The sequence below is a fragment of the Zalophus californianus genome, chromosome 9 (assembly GCF_009762305.2).
Source record: "Zalophus californianus isolate mZalCal1 chromosome 9, mZalCal1.pri.v2, whole genome shotgun sequence".
NCBI classification, from domain to species: Eukaryota; Metazoa; Chordata; class Mammalia; order Carnivora; family Otariidae; genus Zalophus; species Zalophus californianus.
The window spans coordinates 22,753,796-22,767,089 of NC_045603.1; the positions used below are offsets into that span (position 1 = coordinate 22,753,796).

Below are 13,294 nucleotides of genomic sequence, written 5' to 3' on the forward strand. Positions count from 1 at the left end.
TTATTTATCTCAAGAGAAAGGATCAAAAGCTACCAAAGGTAAACCTCAATTTTCACAACTCCAGATGCTATAAACAGGTGAGTTGATTTTACAAATCTTGGCATTAACTTTAGTTCAGCTCAACAAAGATTTACTGAACTCCTACTAAATTCCAGGCAGGCATGCTGGAGATACAAAGATGAATAAAATAAACCTCCAAAACGGTAACTATGTGACATATGTGTAGATTTGTTAATTAACTTAATCACTGTAATTATTTCACAATGTGTACATATTATATCAAAACATCATGTACATCCAAAACATATATACATTTTTGTCACACCTCAACAAAGCTGTGGGGGGGGGGCAGGGGGGAGACAAACTTCCAATTAATTATTTACTAGAAAATTAAAATAAAAACCCAACCAGTCAATTCTTGGAAATACCCACCAAGAGTTTTATTACATGAATGTATACTCATTAAAACACTTTAAATGTAAGTAAGTACATTAAAAAGTATTCTGGGTAGAGCAGAAAAAGAGGACGAAACACCACTTAACTCATATTTCTAAAAATAATCTAACTCCGATCCTAAAAATATTCCTAGAAATTATTTCTCCCCCTGGCTGAGAATATCTGATGTTCAAGCAGGTCATTAAACCTACGAATTTAGCTTCTGACAGAAAAACTATACAGTATACAATGTCTCAGCAGAATTCCATCAGATGTAGTTCAGTTTTACCCATTTCAAAGCCATCTGGAGAGGAAGAAAGGTGAAAATCAAGCTGAGTTTCACAGCTAATACACCAGTATCATGGGAGCCTGCACTGAAACCAAATTTCATTCCAATCATACAGAACTCACAAAGATATAACATAAAAAGATTTTTTTCAAAATAGTTTTTTTAACATTTATTTAAGTCATCTCTCCCCTCAATGTGGGGCCTGAATTCACAACCCCGAGATCAAGAGTTGCATGCTCTTCTGAGTCAGCCAGGTGCCCTGTCTAAACAGTTTTTAATACTATAAATATTGCTACGATAGGAAATACACACACACACACACACACACACAGATATATTAAATAAAAGAACACTCAGTAACTTCTGTTGAACATATGCATTTATATCTCCTTCACTTCTAAAACCCTACTACAATGACAAAATCAAGAGAATGGGAATGAAGACAACAAAATGTTGAAGCCTGGGACACCTGGCTGGCTCAGTCGTTAAGCATCTGCCTTCAGCTCAGGTCATGATCCCAGGGTCCTGGGATCGAGTCCCGCATCGTGCTCCCTGCTCAGCGGGGTGCCTGCTTCTCCCCCTCTGCCAGCCATGCCCCCTGCTTGTGTTTGTGTGCACGTGAGTGTTCTCCGACAAGTAAATAAATAAAATCTTTAAAAACAAAAAAATGCTGGAGTCCGAAAAGCAGAATCGTAAATGACTTAACAGAACCAAGAAAACAGAATCCTAAAAGCATTAGAGAAAGACAAAAGCAACAAAACTGACACTAGAGAACTCACCAAATGCTCAGAAACTGAGGTCACTGAGGACATCAGAGGTAGGAGTGAGGGTGGGGCAAGGACCAGAACTATTAGGAATTATGGGAAGATGGCAACCATGCATAGTTTTTTTTAATCTCCCTGAAGCCTCTATTAAAAGCAGACAAAGAAATTAAAAGAGCAAAACCAAAAATGCACAAAAAGACCATGTTGTTGATACTGACAAAGTATCCCCACAAACCCCAAGATACAACTAAGTAGGGACAAACTGAGAGCTGCAAGACTTGCATCCCAGCAACTATATGGGAAGGATCAGAGAACAGCACAGAGAGTCTGACAGAACTAAAAACAAGAGAATTCCAAAACAGCCAAGTGACATTCACTGGGAAGTACGGTGGACCAACGGGAGAGCAGCAACAGACACTGAGTCAAAGCAACTACAGTACAGTCTGGAAGGCCTAGACCAGTCTGGGACCTATGAACTCTCCAAATTAACCAGAACAAACCTGTAATAATGAGGAGAAACTGCTGGCAATAGAATCCAAATTGAGTAGAACAGGATAATGGCAGCAAAAGAAAGGGAAGGTCTAAATAAAAATAAAAGAAGGAAACAGGGCAAAGCAATATCATAAGAACCAGGCCATATTTTAATGCTTTCTGAAAACAGGAGGAGGAGCCGGAGAGCTACAAAGCTAGAAATGTTGGCCTTCCCCACTCCTTCAAGGAGTTCAGGAAAACTAATTTTGTGTGAAAAAGGAAAGAACAGTCATTAAATACAAACAAAGTGACTATGAGAAAAGAGTAAAGTGCAGAAAATGTTCCTCCAAACAATGAGAGCAAACCAGAAGGAAGACTGAATTAAAGGGCACCAGCACAACTGAGGACAGAATTACAGTTTTGAGAATAGGCGGATCAAATGAAGGTTTACACACTAAAAAAGGAGACACTGGGGCTGAGACACTGGGGGGCTCAGCCATTTAGCATCTGCCTTCAGCTCAGGTCATGACCACAGGGTCCTGAGATCGAGCCCCGCATCAGGCTCCCTGCTCAGTGGAGAGCTTGCTTCTCCCTCTCCCACTCCTCCTGATGTTCCCTCTCTCGCTGTGTCTCTCTCTGTCAAATAAATAAATAAAATCCTTTTAAAAATAAAAAATAAAATAAATAAACAAGGAGACACTACACCTACCCCTAGTTCTCTTCCCCACTTAGCTCTAAGAACCTGTCAACCAGATTTATAACCTCCAGGCAGAAACACCATAAGATTCCTCTCTAGGAATCTGACAAGACCAGGACAAAAGACCTAAAGATACTGACAGCAAAGATTCCCCATCCAGATCGTTTTTCAGAAAAGGTCTCAGTCAACACACAGAGCTTTCAATCAGCCTTTTAGTGTCCACATTAAGAGTGATCACCACACAGCTGAGGAAGACCTTTAAAACAAGAGGCCAAAACAACCACACAGAAAAAAACACCTTGGAAGAAATAGCAACTATGCATGAAAATTAAATTTTGAGGAAAAAATTATATATATAATTTATATTATTATTTATATATCCATCCATTCTCAGAGAAGATATTACATCCATGAAACAAGAACACATTGTTCTTCAAAAGGAATAAGAATGGAGGGGCGCCTAGGTGGCTCAGTCGTTCAGCGTCTGCCTTCGGCTCAGATCATGATCCCAGGGTCCTGGGATCGAGCCCCTTGTTGGGCTCCCTGCTCCGTGGGAAGCCTGCTTCTCTCTCTCCCACTCCCCCACTTGTGTTTCTGCTCTCACTATCTCTCTGTCAAATGAATAAATAAAATCTAAAAAAAAAAAAAGGAGTAAGAATGGACTCTTCAGCATTAAAAATAGTAGAAATGAGGGCCGCCCGATGTCTCAGTTGGTTAAGCATCTAACTCTTGATTTTGACTCAGGTCATGATCTCAGGATTGTGGGATCGAGCCCCGTGTTGGGCTCTGCACTGAGTGTGGAGCCTGCTTAAAATTCTCTCTCTCCCTCTCCTTCTGCCCCAGCTTGTGCACCCTCTCAATAAATACATACAGGGGCGCCTGGGTGGCTCGGTCGTTAAGCGTCCGCCTTCGGCTCAGGTCATGAACCCAGGTACCTGGGATTGAGCCCCGCATCGGGCTCCCTGCTCCATGGGAAGCCTGCTTCTCCCTCTCCTACTCCCCCTGCTTGTGTTCCCACTCTCGCTGTGTCTCTGTCAAATAAATAAAATCTTAAATAAATAAATACATATATACATACATATATACACAAATAAATGGTAGAATGAAAAGCTCCATGAAAGGGCTGGAAGAGAAAGCTGAAGAAAATAAAGCACAGCTTAAAATGATAAAATGTTGGAGCGCCTAGGTGGCTCAGTCGTTAAAGTGTCTGCCTTTGGCTCAGGTCATGGTCCCAGGGTCCTGGGATCGAGCTCCACATGGGGCTCCCTGCTTGGCAGGAAGCCTGCTTCTCCCTCTCCCACCCCCCGTGTTCCCTCTCTCGTTGTCTCTCTCTCTGTCAAATAAATAAATAAAATCTTTAAAAAAATAAAAATAAATAAATAAATAAAAATAAAATGATGAAATGTAGAAAAAGGAAATTACACGAAAAGTCCAGAAGATCCAATATCTGAATAATGGTTTTTACAGAAAAAGAAAGCATACTGGGATGGAGAGGGAGCAAAGAAAAAAAATTCAAGTTTATTTGAATTGAAAAATGTTAGGTTTCCACACTGAGAAGGGATCATGAATGTCTAAAACAATGAATAAAACAAATACACACCAAGGCACAACATCATGAAATTTCAAAATTCTAGGAATAAAGAGAAGATCCTAAAATCTTCCAGAGAAAAAGATTAGGAATCAGAATGGCTTCAGACTTCTCAATATGAGTGAGCTTTGGAACCTTGGGAGAAAATGGAACAAAGTCTTCAAAGTTTTAGGGTAAAATAATTGCAAACCACATCCAGTCAAGGGTAGAACTGTCCTAAACTGCATTAAGGCAGAAAACACATTCATAGTATACTTAGTCTACTTAGTTATAATGACACTAATGACCTAAACAAAATTTTATTATAATTGTATTCGGATAATGGGATTGATAAAAGGGTGTGTGCACATATCAAAGGTAACACAGGTGGAAAATGAAAAAAAGCTAAATTTTCATCTTAATATGTTCATCTTAATTTTTAGTAAATTCTCAAACATAGAAATTGGTCACATTATAAGCATGGGATATGGGGCATGAAGGTAAATATCAAAAGAAATATCTAGAAGCTAAAAGAGGTGCTTCTGGAGAATGAGTAATGGGGGTGGTCTATTTTCCATAATGAGCTTTGTAATACTACCTAAGTTTTAAAAGTATGTGCATTGGAACTTTGATAAAAACAAAGTTAATTTTTAAAGAACATATAGTAGGCTTAATGCCTCTATATCCATAATCATTCATTATGACAAACTATTCTTTTTTCACAGACTTCATCCCTATAATTAACATCTTATCCTTAAAAGAATAAAATTATTTCAATCAGCGGGGCCCCTGGGTGTCTCAGTCGGTTAAGCATCCGACTCTTGATTTTGGCTCAGGTCATGATCTCAGGATCATGAGATCAAGCACCGAGATGGGCTCTGTGCTCAGTGTGGAGCCTGCTTGGGATTCTCTCTCTCCCACCCCTTTTGCCCCTCCCCCGCTAGCATGCGTACACTCTCGCTCTCTTAAAAAAAAAATTTATTTCAATCAGATTTTACTACTATCAAGAAAAGTAAAGAGAAATCATGTAAGTTTGGCAAAAAAGTATATTTAACTGATACAAATCCAATACCAAGGCAGGCAGGGGAACTCAAATGATTCCTTGATCTTCAAAATAAACAACCTTCCAGTAGAGGGTTTGTTCACAAGTCAAATTGTCTGCCTCACCCACAGAAAAATATGAAACATGAATGGGTTTCATCTAAATCTATGTGCATAACCTGAATGTATGGCCAAAGTAATAGGATCTTAAAGAAATGTTTAAAATACACACCAGATTTGAGCCACAACCAAAGTGTTCCTTGCTACAGTCAGCATTACATATGTTGGAAGTTAATCCTTCCCCTCACCTGAATTGAAGAATCATCAGAGCTTGAAATAAGAGTCTTCCCATCATCTGTGAACTGGATGTGCCGCACAGTTTTCTTGTGTCCAATCCTGGATTGGAAGATTCTGTTGTTTAGGAGCTCTAAAATCTTCAAAATAGAAAAGCACAGAAAATTAGTACCAAGAAATTCAGCAACACCCAGCCATTACACCCCAAAGACATTAAGTTAAAATTAGACTACAGAGGGTATAAAATTTTCATCTCATAGGGCTTCCATTTTAATTAAAGACACACAAATGAATGGTACATACATACACACAAGTATATGCGCACGTGCGTGCGCACGCGCACACACACACTATCTCTCTCTCTCTCTCTCTCTCTAAAATAAAACACTCACTAGAATGACCAGATAGCAGCAGGAACCAGTGGTTCTTCTGAGAACTCAACTACCCAATTCATCAAACAAGTGGCAGCCTGGACTAAGCCTCCAAAAAGGAAATGACATTTAAGATGGATGAGAGAGAAGAAAGAAAAAAATTCTGGATGAGAGACAAGGCAAGCTCTTTATAAAACACAGACGAGGAAAGATAGGGGATAATGAGGGAAACAGGTAACAGAAAAGAGGATATGAACAGGCTGGGGAAGTACACTGAGAAGACTTATAAGGGCTAAAGACTAATATGCCAGGGGGACGGGGCGCCTGGGTGGCTCAGTCATTAAGCGTCTGCCTTCAGCTCAGATCATGATCCCAGGGTCCTGGGGATCGAGCCCCGCATCGGGCTCCCTGCTCTGCGGGAAGCCTGCTTCTCCCTCTCCCCTTTCCCCTGCTTGTGTTCCCTCTCTCGTTGTGTCTCCCTCTATCAAATACATACATACATAAATTAAATAAATTAAATAAATAAATAAAGACTAATATGCCAAATGCAGAGATTTAAGAAAGTGGTAACAGAACTCAAAAACTTATGACTATGTCAAAAAGGTTTTCAAGTGAACTCACCAAAACAAAACAAGTTCTTTTGCCCAAATTAAATGTACTCAAGGAAGTCTAAGGAAAATACAAATGATGCTAAAACAGGCATTGTAGAAATTCAAACCTAACCTGCATGTCTAATAAAAGGCCCCTTTAGAAAGCAAAGGGAAACTGTGAGTGAGAGCCTTCCCCATTGAGCAGGACAATCTTACAATTGCTACAGGGCAAAGGCAGGCTAGCATCCTAGTTGAGCACAGCGGCTCAGAGACCCAGGGTTTGAATTATAGCTCTGCCACTTACTGATTTAATGAAAGTTGTGGAAACTAGGAGTTTAGGCATCTGTAAAACAGGAGTAACAACACCCAACATCCAGGGTGTTAAAATAATTCCATGAGAGAAACTGATCAACACCCAAAAATGTTAGCTGTTATTATTTGATACTAGGGCCCAACCACATGAAAATGCCATTTCACAGGTTAAACAGAGTCAAACATTGGTAATCTCATATGATTCATTTATATAGTATTTATATTATTTGATGACTTTGAGGAGGACAGGGATATGGATGAGGCACATGTGTGTTTTGTGAATTATTTCCTTAAACTATCTGTATGGCCCATTTCAAGACACTTAGTAAAAACAAAAAGAATGTAGACCTGTTTTGGCAACAAGGTAAAAAGAAAAGGGGCAAGCAAAGGTCCTTTAAGAATCAATAATAATATACACCAGTTTGAGAGATGAGACTGAGAGGGAAGACTAAGGTTCACTCGTAAATGTATAACCATCCCTTGCTTAAAATTAAACACAATATACTTTTTTTCAGAACAGCACCCATCTTCACAATAATTTTTCACAATGAAAAAAACAAAACACAAAACCTTAACGCTGAATCCATGCCACAAAGGCCAAATGTATAAGAACATTGACATCACTTTCTAAATGCTTCCTTCTTTACTTTGCATATAAACACATAGTCTCCTCTTTGTGGAGCAATATAGACTAGAGAATATTTGTGTATTTCCTTATGAAAATAAATCCAAAGTAAAATAAATATGGCTAGTGCCACAATTAATAAATTAAGAAATAGTTCCAAAAAGTTTGGGTGAGAAAAAGTGAGAGAAGGAACCAATGTTCTTTGAAAAACTATTATACAGCTAAAGACAATGTGCTTTTGTGATAAAATCATTTTTATTATATTTTTGCATTTGTTAAAATTTATTTGGTCTTCTTTAAAAAGTAAAGGATTTCAAGTGGTAAAGAGGTATACTTGTAATACCATACTAATACCATACTAATACCATACCTATTAGAAGTATAATATTATACTTCTTATACCAAAAGTAGAACACAAAGTGTTGGTGAAACAGGTAAGCACAAGGCAATCCTGCACAAACATTCCCAATGAACCTTAATCAGTACCAAAATGGAAACTTACACCAAAGGCTAAGAAGAGAAAAAAGTGCTCTTTGCACAGAGAGCTAAATCTCTGAGAGTGTTTGATATACTTGGAGAACAGCAAAACAACTAGGTAGAGAGTAAGAACACAAAAAGACAAAAAGTCTGAGAAACAGTAGTAAAGGCAATTTGAAAAATATACCATCAACATGATTGTAAGATTAATTTTAGTCTAACAGAAGAATGACTCATATACCACAGAATGATTTCTTTAGTATAAGCTACAATGCCAGACAACATAATTAATTTTAAATAAATAACTCTCCTGCACAGAAGGACTCTGAAGACTAGAATGGAATACCTCAATGGCTCCATCTTCACCTCCAAATGCAATGTACTGAAGATGTGGACTTAGGCAACAGCAACTAACTTGAGCTTCAGTCAGATAATCAATCTGACCTGTTTTTCCATTAACGAGCTAATGAAAAATAACGCACAGTTATTAGGCTACAAGAGCAATTTCTGTTCTTTAGAACAGACTTCAGTTGAAAAAATAAAATGAAACAGAAAATAACCAACAAGAGCTCCCAGGGGAACAACAAAGCCCTATCTCAGTCTCAGCAGCTGCATTTAGCACTTCACGCCTTCATTTCATTTCACTTTTGTGGTTCAAATACATTTTCATAAAATAAAATGAGCTTTAAAAGGTTTAAAAAGCAGCTACTGTGCCCACCACCTGAGACACAGCTGCCTGATTTATAATCCCACACTAGCTCCACACCCGGTTTTCCATTTCTTCACAAAGCCCATTTTAATAGGGCTATCGTTTGTTAAAGTACAGTTTTCAGATATTTTTCAAGGGGGCTAGTGAAACAGGACTGAGGATACATAAAAAGCCATATTCAAATAAAAATGGGTTTTATATCCTCTAAATCACTCACAAAACAGTATAAATTAAAATTCTTTATCTTTCTGAGTGGGGGAGAAGGGAGCTTTGGAGAAGAACCTATAAGCATAATTTGGGTGACTGGACTTATAATGCTTAAACTAAGATTACCTAATTTCATAATATGTACCAATGTTAATTATTTTTTTACATTTCATTAGTAAAGTTGTCTCATCACTCGATTAAAACATATGACCCAGGAAACTACATCTCAAGCTTCAATCGTCAGCTACCTCTCTCTGTTACAATCTAAAAGTCTTAAATCATTTTTCAACATGAAATAAGCAGTCATATCTGTTTCAGGTACAAAGATTATAGGGTATCAATCAAGGTACGCTTTATTTTACAATATCTTACCCAGCAGATTCTGATCTATTAGACATTCAAAATGAAGACTGAACTGCTAAAAGCTGAATTTATCTTCTTTCTCTCAAAAATCAATTTCCATATTTTCCTAAGTAGTGACTAAAAAATGTTTTGTTCACTTAAATGGAACTATTGTCAAGTTTATAACTATCCCCTAAACTCTCCCACAATCACTGATATAGAATGATATTTTTATAGTCAGAAGACTTCTTTTTGAAGTCTCACAGTTACAACTTTTAAAGAAAGGTTGCACAAATTTAGTAAAGGTAAATACAAGCATGAGGACACTGAACTTGACAAGAAAGCTGCAATGAAAAATATCCCAAGTCTGCTAAAAATCAGTAACAAGGCATTAACATTCAATTCCAGATCCCAATTCATCCCAGAAACACAGGGCATTAGGAGCCCGACATCAACATACTAAGGATGATAGTACAATGTGTAAAATATAGAACAAGGGGTGTCTCACACCTTGACTCTGACCCCTGACAGTAGACAAGGAGAAATAACCACACGCCATAGACCGTTTACTTCCACATATCTGTCTCCAGAATTTGGATTCCACCTTCACCCTATAACCAGCTCAGACTTCTGGAACATAAAAAGGACCTTACAGGTGAAGAAAGTGAGGCTCAGAGAAGTGTACAATTTACTCAAACATCATATAAAACTAGCTGACAGTAAAGCTTAAGCTGTACCTGTACCTCCTGAGTGAACAGTCACTGTTCTTTCCATGACATCAAGCTGAGCTTTACAGCTTTAGAGCTTGTTAAGCTTTGTCCTACCCTCAGTCTGTCTCAAGTTCTCCTCCTGGACTCCATGCAAATCAAGGAATGTGATCATAGATACCAACAGGACAGGAATGAAGTGAGATGAGGTATCACTTTTTTTTTTACTTCTAAATACAAGCATATTTGTACCTCAGCTCAAAACCCACATATTTATTCAACTGATGCCTACTGAGCACCTGTTAGATACTACACAATTATGCCTGATCCCAAGTTCAAAACCAAACAAGAAAAATGTGAATTGTGAGTTCAATCAAAACAATTTTTCCAATTGTTTTCTAAAAAATACTCACCTGCAGACGTTTTATATTGTCAACTGCAAGAACCGTCACTTCATTTTCTTGAAACACAACATCTATTTCTTGCTTTAACACAATAGCAGAATTCTTACATACTTTTTTTGTCTCCCAGAGCTAATTAAGAGATTAAAAAACTAAAATAAGATAACCATATCATGAAATATGTAAAGAGAAGGCTTAGAGTCTTAAAGCAAGATACAAAACATGCTTCATACTCAAAATACCTATGATGCTAGAAAATTTTCAATTATTAGATAATTCAACAACAAATATTTGTTAATTACATGCTATAATAAGTAGTAGTTAGTATTAAGAGTAATGGGTGCTAGAGCCAAAATACCCAAGTATGAACTCTAGTTCCACCTAAAATTGTGACTTTGGGCAGGTTACTTAACCCAGTGTTACTCAAAGTAAGAACTCCTACTAGTCCTCAAACTGTCTGATGCCAAGATAAGGAGCCTGTACCAGAATGTAAATCAACTATATCACTAACAAACTGTTAGCCGTATGCTTAGTGATATGATTCATCTTTTTTTAACAAGACTTTCTTGATGAAGGAAGCAGTGAGATGAATTACATTCTGGTTCATTTATTGAGACTGGCACTTTAAGCAGAACTGACATAACCTTCCTGTGACTGTTTCCTCAGCTGCAAAAAGGACTGCTGTGAAAATTAGAAAACATAAGTACAGTACTTCGCACAATGTCTAGCATACAGTAAATACTAAAAAAACTGTAGTTACATTGTGTATAAAACACTATATTAGATGCCACACGGATAAACCCGGGTCCCTGGCCTCATGGACCTTACAATTGAAGACGTGTGAACAAGTTGGAGGAGCAGTGGAGTACTGAAGGTGAGAAGTAAAGCAAATCTGTACTTAAACTCAAAGTAGAATTTGGTTAAGTACCATAAGAAAAGGACACAGAGTTATATGACATTAAAGGAGAGAGGCATTCCCCCAAATGGAATACTAGGAAGGGCTTTGCAGAAGACTTGGGGGAACTTGTAGGATTGTTAACATTTCAACAAGAAGAGAGACAGGGAAACAGGGTATTCCAAACATAAGAGACCACATAAGCAAAAGAAGCAGGGAACTACAGGGTATTGGGAAAATGTGAGCAGTCCACTGTAGGCTATCTGTAGGAATAAACCAAAAGAAAGACTGAAGCAGAATGAGGCCATACTGTGGAGAAGTTCAGTGTAAACTTAGGAGTACCTACTTATTTTTAGTAGATAAGGGAACCACTATCTGTTTTTGAGCAAAAATGACATGACTATATTGTACACGAAGACAATACCTTAGCAACATGTAGAAAACCAAAAAAGAAAAGACTGTGGCAAAGACTAATACATTAAGAGAGGGAACATGCTGAGGTGCCTAGCTGGCTCAGTCAGTACAGTTTGTGGCTCTGGATCTCTGGACTGTGAGTTCGAGCCCCCTGTTGGGTGCAGAGATTACTTAAAAATAATAAAATCTTAAAAAAAGAGAGAGAGAGAGGCAACATGTAATGAGCACCTAAACTTGAAATGAAAAAGTAGAAATAGGGGCACCTGGTGGCTCAGTTGGTTAAGTGTCTGACTCTTGATTTCAGCTCAGGTCATGATCTCAGGGTTGTGAGATGGGCTTGCAATGGGCTTGCACTGGGCATGGAGGCTGCTTAAGAGTCTCTCTCTTCCTCTCCCTCTTTTCCTCCCCGCCCCCCACCTCTCTCTCCCCCTCTAAAATAAATAAATAAATAAATAAATAGTAGAAATAAATGACAGAAAATGGAAAGGCAGAATCCATTAGAATTGGCAAGTAATTAGATATGGAAATTTAAAGTGGAGAAAAGAGTCAAAAATTAAGTCAATATATTACCTAGTAATATATTTAAATTAATTAAAATATAGTTTAATCATTGGACTTCTCTAAGCACCTGGCTCGTGGTAATACTAAATGAACATGTATGGGATGAATAAGACTGTTATAGTCCATATAACAGCAATTTTCAAGGATAAATATTAATCTAGTAGTTTCTTGTTTTAATTCCAATACTACTCATTAATTTCTTAGTTTGTTAGACATAGACATCAACAAATGTCTAAAATGAAAATCTTAATATTTCTCACCCTGATTGTCTGGTCATCAGAAGATGTCAAAAATGATGATCCATCAGGAGAAAACATCACAGAATGAACCCAACTTAGATGTCCTCTGCAATCAGCCACTTTTAAATACGAGTCCATATTCCACAACTATAGAATAAACATAGCATATAGGAAATCACATTCATAAGCACTTTGAACATATCAAGAATATTAAATATAGCAAAAGTAAACCAGTAATTTCACTTCTATGAATATAGGCCAAAAACAAGCTAGCAAAAATACAGAATGACTTGTGCAAAAGATTATTCATTGCCTCTTATCTTTAATAGCAAAAGAACTAGAAACAACCCAAATGACCATCAATAGGGAACTGACTGAATAAACTACATAATGGAATATTATGTAACTGTAAAAACACCCAGATAATGACTAGTCACTGGGATATATTGTTTACAGAAAATAAGCAAAGAGCATATATATTTCTACAAAAGAGTATATATAGGGGCACCTGGGTGGCTCAGCCGGTTAAGCATCTACCTTGGCTAAGGTCATGATCCCAGGGTCCTGGGATCGAGTCCTGCATCAGGCTTCCTGCTCAGCAGAGAGCCTGCCTCTCCTTCTACCTACCACTCCCCCTGCTTGTGCTGTCTCTGTTTCTCTCTCTGACAAAAAAAAATCTTAAAAAAATAAAAATAATTTTTTAAAAAAAGCTTTGATTTGGAATCATGCATTTAATTTTTTTAATTAAAAAAATAGACTATGTTCCACTGTCATCTAATCCTCATTTCAACTAATGGCAAAACCCTACAATAAATGAATATGCTAATTGTACAGGTACACATTTCTGTTATTCATGCTTATTATGAACTGTCAATGTCTGCCACCC

The 13,294-nt window shown here is 37.6% G+C and overlaps 1 protein-coding gene across 3 annotated transcripts in view; it reads right to left on the reverse strand.

Moving 5' to 3' along the window:
• Window positions 1-13,294, reverse strand: part of APAF1 (apoptotic peptidase activating factor 1) — a 90,407-nt gene that overhangs the window by 13,467 nt on the left and 63,646 nt on the right. For all 3 annotated transcript variants that reach the window (XM_027591973.2, XM_027591972.2, XM_027591974.2), the window contains 4 exons: window positions 12,430-12,555; window positions 10,312-10,431; window positions 8,280-8,396; window positions 5,573-5,698 (listed from right to left, as the gene is read on the reverse strand). In XM_027591973.2, the coding sequence (XP_027447774.2) occupies window positions 5,573-5,698; window positions 8,280-8,396; window positions 10,312-10,431; window positions 12,430-12,555 (489 nt within the window). The remainder of the gene's footprint in view (window positions 1-5,572; window positions 5,699-8,279; window positions 8,397-10,311; window positions 10,432-12,429; window positions 12,556-13,294) is intronic.